The 15666-nt window shown below is 42.3% G+C and overlaps 1 protein-coding gene across 4 annotated transcripts in view; it reads right to left on the reverse strand.

Moving 5' to 3' along the window:
* SSH2 (slingshot protein phosphatase 2) overlaps positions 1-15666 on the reverse strand; it is a 314054-nt gene that overhangs the window by 17832 nt on the left and 280556 nt on the right. For all 4 annotated transcript variants that reach the window (XM_023183934.1, XM_023183933.2, XM_023183931.2 and 1 more), the window contains 3 exons: positions 13524-13570; positions 8381-8527; positions 4067-4267 (listed from right to left, as the gene is read on the reverse strand). In XM_023183934.1, coding sequence (XP_023039702.1) covers positions 4067-4267; positions 8381-8527; positions 13524-13570 — 395 coding nt within the window. The remainder of the gene's footprint in view (positions 1-4066; positions 4268-8380; positions 8528-13523; positions 13571-15666) is intronic.

Genomic DNA, 15666 nt, shown 5'->3' on the forward strand with positions numbered 1-15666 from the left:
GATAGATAGATAGATAGATAGATAGATAGATAGATAGATAGATAGATAGATAGATAAAAAACCCTCCTCAAATAATCCTAATCTGAGTCTGCTGTTTCTTGCTGAAATCCTGATTGAGGTATTTGATTACTTGCAGCCAAAAGCAGCCTAAGTCACATCCCTACCACTAGATAGTACTTAAAATCCAGAAAACACCACAATATAGGAAATTCTAGGAATACTTTCCATTCCTGTTTTGAATGGAACATGTCTGTGGGTGGCACGACGCAGTGAGAAATGTCATGGAAGTGGGAATAAATGGCACATACACGTGTCTTCTGGGTAGCCTTGGAGGAATATAAGAATCATATCTGAATAACTCTCAACAATACATAATAAACATTCATACACATTTTTATTCACAATAACCCTGTGAGATGGATCTCCTGATTTTCATTTTATAGATGGGGTCAGGTAAAGATGAAAAATGTGAAGTAACTTCTCAGGGTTGCAGCAAGAGGGTGAACCAGGAATGGAAACTAGATCTACTGACTCAAATTCTGTGCTTTTCTCTCCCCAGGGCTTGTCCCTCCCCCTCCATGAATCAAGCCTAGGAAGCTGAGGTGGAGCAAAAAAAGGAAGGGAAAGGGAAGAAAAGGTGATTTTGGGTTTATACTGCCCTTCTTATCCTCATCTAAGATTTTTCTGAAATTCCTTCAACAACTAAGGAAAACCACACACACTAAAAAAACCCAACCCAACAGCTTGCAGTAGCCTGGGATTCCAGAATAAATACCAAAATTGGCAGGACACATAGTATCCTTCCTCTCAGTGGGTCACGTGAGGACACTGCCCAACATCTGTCATGTGCGTCTGGGAATATATATTTATTTCTTGCTAAATGCTCAGATGCCTCTTTCTTGTGCCAAAAAGAACTGCTACATCCTACCTTCTGATCTAATCTAAAAATGCCATCAAAATCTGGCCCCAAAGACCTACAAATTCCTTTAAACACAGGATGCTTCAGTATCCTCCCAGCCTCCTAAGAGAATGGTTCAGATAAAATCATGCCAAATGTTGAGTAAATGGGAGGGGTTTTTTAGTGAAAACCATAATGCTATGCTGTGGCCACATTTTCACAATACTTCGGGGGTGGGAGGGTGATCCCTCTGCCTGGATAGGCTGGAAGGCTATGTAACATTTTGTTCAGGGGAAACACAGTCCAGATTCAAGAGTCAAGACCAAATCATGGCTGGGCGCGGTGGCTCAAGCCTGTAATCCCAGCACTTTGGGAGGCCGAGACGGGCGGATCACGAGGTCAGGAGATCGAGACCATCCTGGCTAACACGGTGAAACCCCGTCTCTACTAAAAAATACAAAAAACTAGCCAGGCGAGGTGGCGGGCGCCTGTAGTCCCAGCTACTCCGGAGGCTGAGGCAGGAGAATGGCATGAACCCGGGAGGCGGAGCTTGCAGTGAGCTGAGATCCCGCCACTGCACTCCAGCCCGAGCGACAGAGCGAGACTCCGTCTCAAAAAAAAAAAAAAAAAAAAAAAAAAAAAAGACCAAATCATAAGACTTACTGGAGTCAAACACTGGCACCAGCCCCAACTGCTTCTCGACAGCTGTGCCTTCACCCTAACAAAACCACCTAGAACATACCTACCTGGAAAAAACAAAGCAGAATTTAGAAATCCACAGAATTTCAGCATGTAGCATCTCAGGAAGCTGATCCTTAAATCATTTAATATCTGATGCTTGTTCCCAAGAGCTGCTGAAGGTGGCTTTAACCACCAAAAGGATAATAATATAGTGCAATTAATTACTCATTTTATAACCAATTACCAAATTATTATTGAAAATGGCTGGTTCTTACCGATACAGGAAGACATTCAAGACCTAGTACTGAGTGGAGAGGTAGACTACAGAACAGTTTTTGTGGAGAAAATAGCCAGCAAAATATGTGACAGAGTAAAACCTTGAGAAACAGGTAATGTCAACTGCTGTCTGTGTGTATTGAGCTCATAAACTATTTTTTCCTTTTGCAATTTTCTGCATTTTTGAAAAGCATATACAATTGGATTTATTTATTTATTTATTATTATTATTATTATTATTATTTGAAACAGAGTCTTACTTTGTCACCTAGGCTGGAGTGTGGTGGCATGATCTCAGCTCACTGCAACCTCCGTCTCCCGAGTTGAAGCGATTCTCCTGCCTTAGCCTCCTGAGTAGCTGGGACTACAGGTGCCCACCACCATACCTGGCTAATTTTTGTAGTTTTAATAGAGATAGGGTTTCAGCATATTGGCCAGGCTGATCTTGAACTCCTGACCTTGTGATCTGCCCGCCTCAGCCTCCCAAAGTGCTGGGATTACAGGTGTGAGCCACCGTGCCCGGCAAAAAGATTTTTTTTTTTTTGTGAGACGGAGTCTCGCTCTGTCACCCAGGCTGGAGTGCAGTGACTGGATCTCGGCTCACTGCAAGCTCCGCCTCCCGGGTTTATGCCATTCTTCTGCCTCAGCCTCTTGAGTAGCTGGTACTACAGGCACCCGCCACCTCACCCAGCTAGTTTTTTTTGTATTTTTTAGTAGAGATGGGGTTTCACCGTGTTAGCCAGGATGGTCTCGATCTCCTGACCTCATGATCTGCCCATTTCGGACTCCCAAAGTGCTGGGATGAGCCATCGCGCCCGGCCAAGATTTTTTAAATAACAAAGAATTGTGTCTAGGAAGTGCTTTTATACCCAATGGGGTCATATACATCCTTATTCTGCTGATTTGTCACAAGATCAAAATTACTAGAGAAGGCTCAGTGAAACCAACCACTGAGGTAAACAAATATCCAAATTAGCAGATGGTACTTATTTCTTTTTAAAGAGTGGGCCAAAGGTTGCAGTGAGCTGAGACTATGCCACTGCACTCCAGCCCAGGTGACAGAGTGAGACCCTGTCTCAAAAAACATAAAAAATACAAATAAAATAGGAATGAATGGGCCAAAAAATTTCCAAGAATTTCAGCTAAGCCTTGCATTACCTTGGGAGTCATTGGTATCTTTTTCTTTTTTTAACAAGGCAGCTGAATCTAGTCTTATAAGATGTTGAAAAGTGGTATTAATATTTAGTATTTCCATCCTTCAGTTTAATTATATCAACCTGAAAGATTAAATGCTTAATTTTCCATACTAGTCTATTTGTTTTCTTTAAAAACATTTTTTGGTACTGCTCCTTATGGGGCAGGGCTATCCCACTGGCAGTGTGTCCAGGGACATCTTTCTTTTTCTTTTTCTTTTTTTTTTTTTTTTGAGATGTTGTTTCGCTCTGTTACCCAGGCTGGAGGGCAGTGGTAGGATCTCAGCTCACTGCAACCTTCGCCCATGGGTTCAAGCGATTCTCCTGCCTCAGCCTCCTAAGTAGCTGGGATTACAGGTGCCCACCATCATGCCCAGCTAATTTTTGTATTTTAAGTAGAGACGGGATTTCATCATGTTGGCCAGATTGGTCTCGAACTCCTGACCTCAAATGATCTGCTTGCCTTGGCCTTCCAAAGTGCTGGGATTACAGACATGAGCCACTGTGCCCGGCCAGCCCATGCAAATCTTAAATGCTTACACTTATTTTTTGAAAACTGGATTGAGGCCGGGCGCGGTGGCTCAAGCCTGTAATCCCAGCACTTTGGGAGGCCGAGACGGGCGGATCATGAGGTCAGGAGATCGAGACCATCCTGGCTAACACAGTGAAACCCTGTCTCTACTAAAAAAATACAAAAAACTAGCTGGGCGAGGTGGCGGGCGCCTGTAGTCCCAGCTACTTGGGAGGCAGGAGAATGGCGTAAACCCGGGAGGCGGAGCTTGCAGTGAGCTGAGATCCGGCCACTGCACTCCAGCCTGGGCAACAGAGCCAGACTCTGCCTCAAAAAAAAAAAAAAAAAGAAAAAAAAAAAAAAGAAAACTGGATTGATAGAGAAATCTTTTTTGAAAAAATATCACATCCGAATCAGCTTGAGAAGTAGCTACAGAGAAGGACACTTCATCTTGCTTTAGGCAACTTAAAAGGAGGGAGAATCGGAGAAAGTCACTTAAGGACTCACCTTGCCAGCAAGATCCCCTGATACTCTTCCAGTTGTCTCATGAAGCTAGGGTTGGGCTTGGTCACTGTTCGTCTTTCTTTCACATAGTCATAGGCTCGGTCCAGATTCCAGCCATATTCCTTCATTGCATAGGCAATCACGGTGGAGGCTGAGCGACTCACTCCCATTTTGCAGTGCACAAGGCATTTAGATCCATGTTTCCTTGTTTGGGGGATTAAGGTAAAGAACAGAGGAAAACACAGTAGTGGGGATATTTTAAAAGTTGGGTTCTACATTTTTCCAAGTATCCTGTTTTGCCCTTCCATTTTCTTGCTATGCAATCTCTCTACTTCGGTGCACTCGTATACATACATTTATAATCAAATGTGTAGGTAGGGTAGGGTAGGCAGCTCTAACATATTCTTAAACAATATTCAATGTTAATATTATGCTTTTTAAATCCATTCAGCAAACATTTACCAGGCATTTACAATATGTGTAAGGCAATGTGCAAAGTGCTGGGATGCAAAGGTAAGTAACATACAGCTTTTATCCTAAAGGGTAGGATTCAGTGGGAGAAACATACAATTAAAATGCAATATGGGGCTGGGTCTGGTGGTTCATACCTGTAATCCCAGCACTTTGGGAGGCTGAGGCAGGTGGATCACTTGAGGTTGGGGGTTTGAGACCGGCCTGGCCAACATGGTGAAACCCCGTCTCTATTAAAAATACAAAACTTAGCTGCACAGGCTGGGCACGGCGGCTCATGCCTGCAATCCCAGCACTTTGGGAGGCTGAGGCCAGTGGATCATGAGGTCAGGAGTTCAAGACCAACCCGACCAAGATGGTGAAACCCTGTCTCTACTAAAAATACAAAAAAATTAGCCAGGCATGGTGGCGTGTACCTGTAATCCCAGCTACTCGGGAGGCCAAGGCAGGAGAATTGCTTAAACCCGAGAGGCGGAGGTTACAGTGAGCTGAGATGGCACCACTGCACTCTAGCCTGGGCAACAGAGCAAGACTCCATCTTGAAAAAAAAGAAAAAATTCAATATGGTAAGTGCAATGACAATTGGTCACAGGGTGTAGAGGGAGCATTTAAAATTTAGACTGGAGCCCATTTTGTGTGTGGTGGAGGCCAGTTCCCTCACAGCCTCAGGAGCATGTTTCATGGCTGACACTCTCCTGAATTACAGGTGTGATAGTGACTGAACTAATTTATTCAAATGTTATGAATTGTTTCCAGTTTAAGTTCTAGTAAGGGTCCTTGGAAGAAAGCAGAAACCAGACGAAAATAACCCTCCTCTCTACTCAGATGTAGCCCTAAATATTACTTTTCACAACCCTGCAACCCGGGTCCTGTCTAGGTGGCTCTACCACTGAGGAGTTGGATGGGGGCATGTGGTGTGCCACATGGCTTTCTCAGTGATGAGGGGGAATGAAGGAAAACCGTGGGATTTTTTTCTCTTTTAAATTAGGTGGAAGAAAGAGAAAACAAAGTTACCTAAAGCTATACTAACAAACAAAACCCCTGAGTCAACATGCTGGAGCTTACAATGGAATATGAACATGATTCAGTATGCTAATTATGCTAATAACACAGTGTCTGGCACATACTTTCAAATACTAAATATTTGCTATACATATAAAAAAACCTGTGGATCTGCAGATTAGATCTTCTAGGTGCTTAAAGTAGGAACAACATTAAAAAATCTAGAAATAAGAACTGTCATTCTTATCCCTAGTATACATGGGCTCTGGAATCTTTCCCCAGTGGCTATTCTAATAAACTAAAAATGTACATGTCAGCATAACAAGGGAAATCTATTCATCCATTCACTCACTACTATGATGGTAGAAAAGCTTCCTTTCAGAAGTTTATAATCCTGCTTCTGGAGAAAGAGACATATGAAATACTTCAGTGTAAATGCAAGGAGGTATGAGGTTGAGTGCCAAAATGAGTGAGCCGGATAAGCTACAGGAATGCAGAGAATGGGCTGTAATAATTGAAAGTCTCAAAGGGAAGGTAAGATTAATCTCCCACTTGTGAATTAGGTACAAAATTTGGGTGTCCTAACATTGGTCGGGGTGTGTGTCTCTGTGTGTAGTTTAGCCCAAATGAATAGGAATTATCTCTTTTACTTATGGCACCCTAGGGTTTTCATTTAGACTACAGTTAGGAAGCCAAGGCGGTGTGTTAGAAGGAAGTTTAGACATGTGCTCTATATTTTCCCATCAAGTTCTGACAACTTTAATGTATCAAGTTTCAGGTCTACGCCTGTAGGCATGAAAGGTGCTCAAACTTGGACAACCGTAAGTAAAATTTAATTATGAAATTCACTTCCATGAAGACATCTCTTTGACATATTTTCAACTGGGCTTTTTTGGTGTTTGGCTTCTAACTCTTGTAATGAAGGATCTGAAGTCAGTTATCCCCTAACCCAATTCCACCTTTCAGTGCCCCCACCCATGCTGGACTGTCCAGATTAACGCTGGTATCATATTAAGAATCAGGGTCCTGGGCTGGGTGCATGGGCTCACACCTGTAATCTCAGCAGTTTGGGAGGCTGAAGCAGGTGGATCACCTGAGCTCAGCAGTTTGAGACCAGCCTGACCAACATGGCGAAACCCATAAAATCAGCTGGGCACGGTAGGTAGCACGTGCCTGTAATCCCCAGCTACTCGGGAGGCTGAGGCAGGAGAATCGCTTGAACCCAGGAGGTGGAGGCTGCAGTAAGCCAAGATCGCATAACTGTACTCTAGCCTGGGCGACAGAGCAAGACACTGGCTCAACAAAAAAAAAAAAAAAAAAAAGGAAAAAAAAATCAGTGTCCTGATTAGGATGAGACATAGGAGCATTTAAAGAGATACTCTTAGGTGCTGATTTATGCCTGCAAAAGCCTGAATGTGAGTGCCCCCAGTTGTGTCCTGGGTGCCCCATACAGCTCTCCCTAATACTAAGTAAAATTAGCCTTGCTTTTCATTGGGACTGGGGCCTAGCCTTCTTGTACCTTTTCCTTATAGAACTAGACTATTTCAGTACCCTTGGATTCTGAAATGAGACAGTATTTTTTTTTTCCCCCTAAACCCAGGCTCAAGTGCCATGGTGCGACCACAGCTCACTGCAGCCTCAATCTCATGGGATCAAGCGATTCTCCCAACTCCCTGAGCCTTCCAAGAAGCTGGGATCACAGACATGCACCACTGTGCCCGGCTAATTAAAAAAAAAAATTTTTTTTATAGAGATAGGAGTCTTGCTCAGGCTGGTCTTGAACTCCTGGGCTCGAGTGATCCTCCAGCCTCAGCAAGATCTTTGTTCAAGTCCTATCTTCACCACTTATTTGACCTCTCTGACTGTCGACAAGAGCTGCCCCTCTGAATCTTAGAAAATACTACAAGAAAGAACAGTAAGCATGCCATGAATGGTATTATTACCGGGAATAATTTATTCATAGAATGCAAAAATACAAAGTACTCTTTTAGGTACTTGCTAGAGACTAAAGGAATAGGCTCAAAACTAGAGTATGAGGATTTAGGGAAACTAAGAGGAAGAACTTCCTGACCATGAAGGTACTTAAGAGAAGTGTGAAATTATTTTTGACGGAGTTTAAATACAAAAGCACTTCTCATCTGCCAGGGATGGTTTGAACATAGTCCTACCTGAAGGGAGATGTGGCAAACAAGCTCGTTTATGGTCCTCTCTAGCAAAGGAATAAACAGGATTGGCAAGGAAATCCCCAAGGACTTAAAAAAAAAAAAAAAAAAAAAAAAAAAAAAAAAAAAAAGCAGTGTTGACATTAATACCAAACACTAAGTTAATACAAAATACTTTCACTAAAAGAGCCAATTAATTTAAGGAAGACATCAACAGAAGGGCCAGGGAAAATTTCATCATTTCAAGTATCATAAAAATAAAGTAAGAGAGTAGGAAAAGATTTCCAAAGTTTGTCTCCTTGTCTTCAGCGGGTAGGACCAGTATTCTATCTACCTGGAATAATTTCTACCATATAACTTTTAAATCTCCCCACTGGCAACTTAAGAGTTTCATTCAGAATTCCTTCCTTCTCTCATTTCTGTATCTTTTGCTGCAGTCTAAGTCTATTTTCTTTAATTCTGTGCTCAATGGAAATAGCCAACATGAGGTTACTTTCTCCTAGGGGTTTATTTAACGTGAGTCACTAGTCTTTTGCCTAGGATTAAAAAGATTTCAGTCTCTTCCTTTCTTTAGCTCCTTTTTCCTGAGTACCATCAGTAAATTGTCTATAGCCTTCAGGACCCAGCCATGCATGGGGCAAGAGGAACAGAGGTCACAACACTGTGCAGGACTATTACTCACTTTGCTTTAGAGATGAATTTGTACGTGTCGTTCCAGTAAGCCAGGAGATCCGTTGCCTCTTCATCATATACCCGAATGTTATGATACTCAAAGACTCCTGGGAAGAAGTTATCTATCTCTCGAGTGACATTCAAGATATACCGTACCCTGCAAGGAAACCAAGGGAGAATATGTGCTCTACTGCTCAGGCTAAATCCAATTCCCAGCAATGTTTTCTCTTACTTAAAACTTGTTTATTCCATAGGCTGAAATTAAATACAAAAATAATGAAGACAGCTAAAGAACTAAGAGGTTATATTTATATATTACAGAAATTATACAACAGCGTTCCTGGGCATACCTGGGCACCAGGGAATTATTAAGCAAAAGGTTATCCACCATGTTCAACATCTAAATTCCATTTTCAGTTTATGTAGTTGCACAATCTCATCTTTGATAGTATTCTGAAAACATGCCTCATATTTTACTCCAAAGAATCAACTTGAGGCCATAATCAGATACTTTGTTACTAAAATTATCAGCAATACAATTTATTCACTGAAAGTCATCTGTATAAAATCAGACTACTGACATGTACTCCAAGGAAAAAAACAGAGAATGAATAACGACTTCTTCCTATTTTTCTAAAAGCCAGATTGTTAGGCTTTGTGCAATTACTCTCTCTAAACTACGTGAAAGGCAAATGTGGAGACAACTGGAAGGGTCAGAGAAAAGCTGGACTTAAAACTCCCTTAAACTCATCTGACTGCATTACTGGCTGCTATGGCACTGATGTATCTGAAGATTCTTCCACACTAAGATGCTTGCAGAAGAGAATTTCTCTATCAAAACAGTCTTCTATTATCTCTCTCACTGTACAATCTCAATAAATGCTTGAGTTTCATTTACCAAATGTTATCTTTTCTTAATGCTCTGTTTAGACATAGCTGGATGTCTAAGTTTACTCCAACAATACAACATGGACTCACTCATTTCTCTCTGAGACATTGCTTCCTTCTCAGCACAAATGTGAAGTTCTATAAACCCAAACTCTGAAATCAATGAAATGAATACAGAAAAAGAAAGCAGCCATAGCTAACCAAATCTGTGGTTAAGGTCAAGTGGCCAAAAATTTTCTCAGACACGAATTGAATCTGTTTTAACTTGGCATCAAAGCCCATTACTACAAAATTTGTTTAAAAAATTTAATTTAAAAAGCAAGCTTGGCCAGGCGCAGTGGCTCACGCCTGTAATCCCAGCACTTTGGGAGGCCGAGGTGGGCGGATCACCAGAGGTGAGGAGTTTGAGACCAGCCTGGTCAAGATGGTGAAACCCTGTCTCTACTAAAACTACAAAATTAGCTGGGCATGGTGGCACATGTCTGTAATTCCAGCTACTTGGGAGGCTGAGGCAGAAGAATTGCTTGAACCCAGGAGGCAGAGGTTGCAGTGAGCCGAGATTGTGCCATTGCACTCCAGTCTGGGGAATAAGAGTGAAACTCAGTCTCAAAAACAAAAAAAAAGGTGCAATTGCTATGGAAAACAGTACAGCAGTTTCCCCAAGGGTAAACACAAAATTACCACAGGACTCAGCAATTCCTTTCCAAAGAATAAATCCAAGAGAAATAAGCCTACCCGAAAACTTGTACACAAATGGTCACAGCAGCATTATTCAAAACAGCCGAAGAGTGGCTCTTAGTTAGTTGATGAACATTAGTGATTTCTAGGGATTGCTGGGGCAGGGGTAAGAAGAAAAATGGAGGTGACTCCTGAAGGCTACAGACTTTCCGAGTTGGAAAAATGTTCTAAATGGATTGTGGTGATGGTTGCACAGCTCTGTGAATATACTAAAAACCAATAAATTATACATTTAAAATGGGTGAATCATATGGTATATAAATTATAGTTCAATAAAACTGTTAGAAAAAAAGGCAACACTCCAGCCTGGGTGACAGCAAAAAAAGGAAAAAGAAACACTTTCCTTATTGTATTTTATTATTTATTTTCCCCAAGATGGAGTCTTGCTCTGTCGCCCAGACCTGGAGTGCAATGGCACGATCTCAGCTCTCTGCAACCTCCGCCTCCCTGGTTCAAGCAATTCTCTTGCCTCAGCCTCCTGAGTAGCTGGGATTACAGGTGTGTGCCACCACTCCCAGCTAATTTTTTGTATTTTTAGTAGAGGTGGGGTTTTACCGTGTTGGCCAGGCTGGTCTCAAACTCCTGACCTTGTGGTCTGCCTGCCTCGGCCTCCCAAAGTGCTGGGATTACAGGCGTGAGCCACCTTGCCTGGCCTCCTTCTTTTATTTAAAATAAAAACGAACAATCTCCCACCTCTAATCCCATACTTCATAATGAATTATGGCACTATCTTTCTAGAGGCAGGACATAGCTTCCCAATCCTTTTCATTATAAAGCTATAGGCAGTCACTGCCAACTGGAACTGAAAATCCTTGAAACTTTTTTCCCATCTCAGCACCAAATGACTCTAGATAGAGTAACATTTTACTTTGGGTTAGATTCTGAAGTCAGTAGATGGGATGGAAATGGCCTTAATGTCAAAATTACCCTTGAAAATCCCATAAGTCATCTATAGGCAGCAGTATATATGGTTTTGTGTACAGATCCCTGAACTGTAATTCTTCACATACTAAAATTTAACAATCACTGAATTTAAGAAACAAGATCTAAGTAGCTATCTGGGAATTTGACCATAGTGTTTTTAAAGACAACTAGATATAGTTAGTTGCATTTTATAATTTAGTCTTCTAAGAAACAAATGAGATGATAGGTCTCATCTCCAGCTGGGGTTATATTCTAAATTCATATGTATATATGACATGATTCCAATGCTGTTGGCCAACGCTGCTATACCACATCTCAGACTTAATTTTAACACTATATCTAAGTTTCCCAGAAATACAGTTTTTTTTTTTTTTTTCTGACAGAGTCTCACTCTGTTGCCCAGGCCGGAGTGCAGTGACATGATCAAGGCTCACTGCAACTGCCACCTCCCGGGTTCAAGGAATTCTCCTGCCTCAGCCTCTCGAGTAGCTGGGATTACAGGCACCTGCCACCACACCAGGCTAATTTTTTGTATTTTTAGTAGAGACAGGGTTTCACCATGTTGGCCAGGCTGGTCTCGAACTCCTGACCTCAAGCGATCCACCTGCCTCAGCCTCCTAAAGTGCTGGGATTACGGGCGTGAGCCACTACGCCTGGCCAGAATTACAGAATTTTTAAAGCTTAATGACTTGAGAAGTTTGTAAAAAATATTGTCCCACTCCTAAAGAAATCTTAAGGAGACTCCTGTATATAAAAGCAGATGCAATGTTATTCATCTTGTTGAATTACGGGGTCCTTATGCTTCAAGGGCATTTCCAAATAAGGCAAATGGCAGACACAGGATTAGAACTGAGGTCTCTGAGTTCCCAACACAGTTTGCTAATTGATTTTCTCTCCTTATCTGCCATCAGGCAAGTCACAGTTCTCAAATGTGTGTGACTATACCTATCATTCATTCACATTTACTGAGCACTCTCTTATTATACAGCTCTGAGCTAGGTAGATAATAAGCTATAAACAAGACTAAGATACAGTCTCTGCCTTGAAGAACTCCAGACTCAATTCTTATTAAGTTTTCCAAGTTTTATTTAACTTCAAATCTTAAATTAAGCAACCAGATCCACCCCCTCCAGCCCCCACCGTGGAATTCTCTGTATAATCATTTGGCTTAAGTCCTGTTCCAAGTTCCTTTTGCCAATTATGAAATACCTTTCATGTGGGGAAAAAGTAGGGAGTATTTATCCACTAATGGTGAAGATAACCAGGAGGCTTACGGCTGAGAAAACAGGCAGCCAGCAACCATCACCACCTCTGAGTCTCAGCTGGTCTTGTCTCTTTCCACGAGGAGTTAGCATGGCAAATTTCAGACCTGATTCAGGAGATCAAGACCACCTGGCTAACACGGTGAAACCCCCGTCTCTACTAAAAATACAAAAAAAAAAAAAAAAAAATTAGCCGGGCATGGTGGCAGGCGCCTGTAGTCCCAGCTGCTTGGGAGGCTGAGGCAGGAGAATGGTGTGAACCTGGGAGGCGAAGCTTGCGAGCTGAGATCACGCCACTGCACTCCAGCCTGGGCAACAGAACGAGACTCCGTCTCAAAAGAAAAAAAAAAATTCAGACCTGATTTTCTCTTTTCTTATTGGGATGATCTGACTTCCTAAAGTGAATGAACTTCAATAAGAAACTTAGTAGGCGTCAGCTAAGGGAAGAATGGCAGCTTTTTACTTGCTGAATGTTCACTGTAGTCTCTATTGTTACAATCAAACTTAATAACCATGCTGCTTAGGGACAATTTTTTAAACATAAGGTAGGTCCTCTTCAATTTCAGAAGCTTGTCCAGTTCACATCCATAACCTACAGTCTTTAAGCAGCTTACTACACAGGATAGGGACTGAGTCTTACTTTATCTGTGGATCCCCAGCACCTAGCACTTTGTCCCACAGAAGATGCTCAATGAATGTTGAATGAACAGCTCTGTGAACCCAACATATGCAATTCTATGTATTCTTGCATAAAAATAAAAATTTGATTTTAAACATCACCAATGGTTTGCACATTTGTTTTTCAAAGCCCTTCAATTAAAGCAGCTGATATTTCTTGGGAGGTGGGGGGACGAAACAGAGGGAGAATAGCTGTTTTTCTTTTCCTTTTCTTTTGTTTTTGAGACGGAGTCTCGCTCTGTCACTCAGGTTGGAGTGCAGCGGCACGATCTTGGCTCACTGCAAGCTCTGCCTCCCAGGTTCCTGCTATTCTCCTGTCTCAGTCTCCCGAGTAGCTGGGACCACAGGCACCCGCCACCATGCCCGGCTAATTTTTTGTATTTTTAGTAGAGACGGGGTTTCACCATGTTAGCCAGGATAGCCTTGATCTCCTGACCTCGTGATCGGCCCGCCTTGGCCTCCCAAAGTGTTGGGATTACAGGCGTGACCCACCGCACCTGGCCCAGCTGTTTTTATTTTTCTTAGATTACATCTGATTAGAATCAGTCGGATGCAACTCTTAAGATTAAAGTTACCCACTGATACCTCTTTGATGGGAAAATGAAAAGATAAAAAAGGGACTTCTGTCACACAGAGGTGCCAGCTACTGCTTTGTGTGCTTACCCTCGGTTCTGTAAGTCCTCTAAGTTGGAGGCATTCCATTCTGAGCCCTATGGAGCCAAAAAGACAAGGTTAAGGAGTATTAGCAAACTAACCAAAAATAACAATACTTGAAAAGGAGCGAGGGAAGGAGAACTTTCAAAAAGAAGACTAATAACATCTACCCAGTACCCTTTAAGTTGCCAGGCACTTCATATGTTATCACATTTAGTTTCCACAAATGATAGAGTAAGAATGTTATTTTCATCTTCATTTTTACAGACACAAAAACCAACTCATAGAATTCAAATAATTTTTGCCCATGATCATAGAGCAGCAAAGGTGTCTTTAACTATCATCCAATCTAAATTAGGTATCTTCTGTTATTCTTGCTCATAGTAATCTGATACTTTCCTCAACAGCATGTATCACAATTTGCACCTATATATTTATTTACATGCTTCCTTTCTAACTACCTTTAACATAAGCTCCTAGAGGTCAGGAACCAGCTCTTTTCTTCCCGATGGAAACCCACACACCTTGCACAGTGCCTGGCACCTGGTAAGTGCTCAATAAACATTTGCTGAATTTTTAATAGATACAAAAGCAGCATTGTTATGCATTGAACTACACCTTATTCCAAAGCTCACACTCCTTTTTTTCTGGGATAGCGTCTCGCTCTGTCGCCCAGGCTGGAATGCAATGGCGCAATCTTGGCTCACTGCAACCTCTGCCTCCAGGTTCAAGCGATTCTTCTGCCTCAGCCTCCTGAGTAGCTGGGATTACAGATGTGTGCCACCACGCCCAGCGAATTTTTGCATTTTTTAGTAGAGGCGGGATTTCACCATGTTGGTCATGCTGGTCTCAAACTCCTTACCTCGTGATCCGCCTGCCTAAGCCTCCCAAAGTGCTGGGATTACAGGTGTGAGCCACCGCACAGGGCCGCTCACACTCTTTTTAGTGCATCTAAGGAGTTAAAGTTGCATCTAAGGAGTTAAAGGACAGAACGTGTGTGGCAGGAGAAAACAGTGAAATAGCAGATTCTGTCAAATGAGGGAAGCATTACATGTAAAATTTTAAGATAGGGATAAATGGCAAACTTTGGAGGAGGAGTTTCTGTCGATGACCTGGAGGACACAATGATTAACATTTTGCCATATTTCCTTTCTTTCAGTACATATCATACCTTTTCCCCCCTGAACCATCTGAGAGCAATTTGTGCACCATGATACTTAATTTCAATACTTGAGCATGCATCATCTAAGAACATTTTCTTACATAATATCATGATCATGCCAAAGACATGTAACATTAATACAATAACCTAATATACTATACATATTTGAATTTCTACAAATGTCCCCAAAATGTCCTTTATAGTTACTCAATCAAGAATAATTCTTCACATTTAGTTGTCATGTCTCTATCCTCTAGCTACATTTTTTTTTTTTGAAATGGAGTCTCGCTCTGTCGCCCAGGCTAGAGGGCAGTGGTGTGATCTTGACTCACTGCAACCTCCACCTCGGGGTTCAAGCGATTCTCCTGCCTCAGCCTCCTGAGTAGCTGAGATTACAGGCAAGCATCACCATGCCCAGCTAATTTTTGTATTTTTAGTAGAGACGGGGTTTCACCATGTTGCCCAGGCTAGTCTTGAACTCCTGACCTCAAGTGATCCGCCTGCTTTGGCCTCCCAAAGTGTGGGGATTACAGACGTGAAGCACTGCACCCAGCCTACTTTCTTTTTTCTTTTTGAGACGGGAGTTTCGCTCTTGTTGCCCAGGCTGGAGTGCAATGGCACAATCTCTGCTCACTGCAACTTCCTCCTCCTGGGTTCGAGTGATTCTCCCGCCTCAGTCTCCTGAGTAGCTGGGATTACAGGTGCCTGCCACCATGCTCAGCTAATTTTTTGTATTTAGTAGAGACGGGATTTCACCATGTTGGTCAGGCTGGTCTCAAACTCCTGACCTCAGGTGATCCGTCTGCCTAGGCCTCCCAAAGTGCTGGGATTACAGGTGTGAGTCACTGCGTGCTACTTTTTTTTTTTTTGAGACAAAGTCTTGCTCTGTTGTTTAGGCTGGAGTGCAGTGGCACACTGCAGCCTTGAACTCCTGGGCTCAAACCATCCTCCTGTCTCAGCCTCCTGAGTAGCTGAGACTACAGGCAGGCA

Source organism: Piliocolobus tephrosceles, chromosome 16 (assembly GCF_002776525.5).
Source record: "Piliocolobus tephrosceles isolate RC106 chromosome 16, ASM277652v3, whole genome shotgun sequence".
Lineage (NCBI taxonomy): Eukaryota > Metazoa > Chordata > Mammalia > Primates > Cercopithecidae > Piliocolobus > Piliocolobus tephrosceles.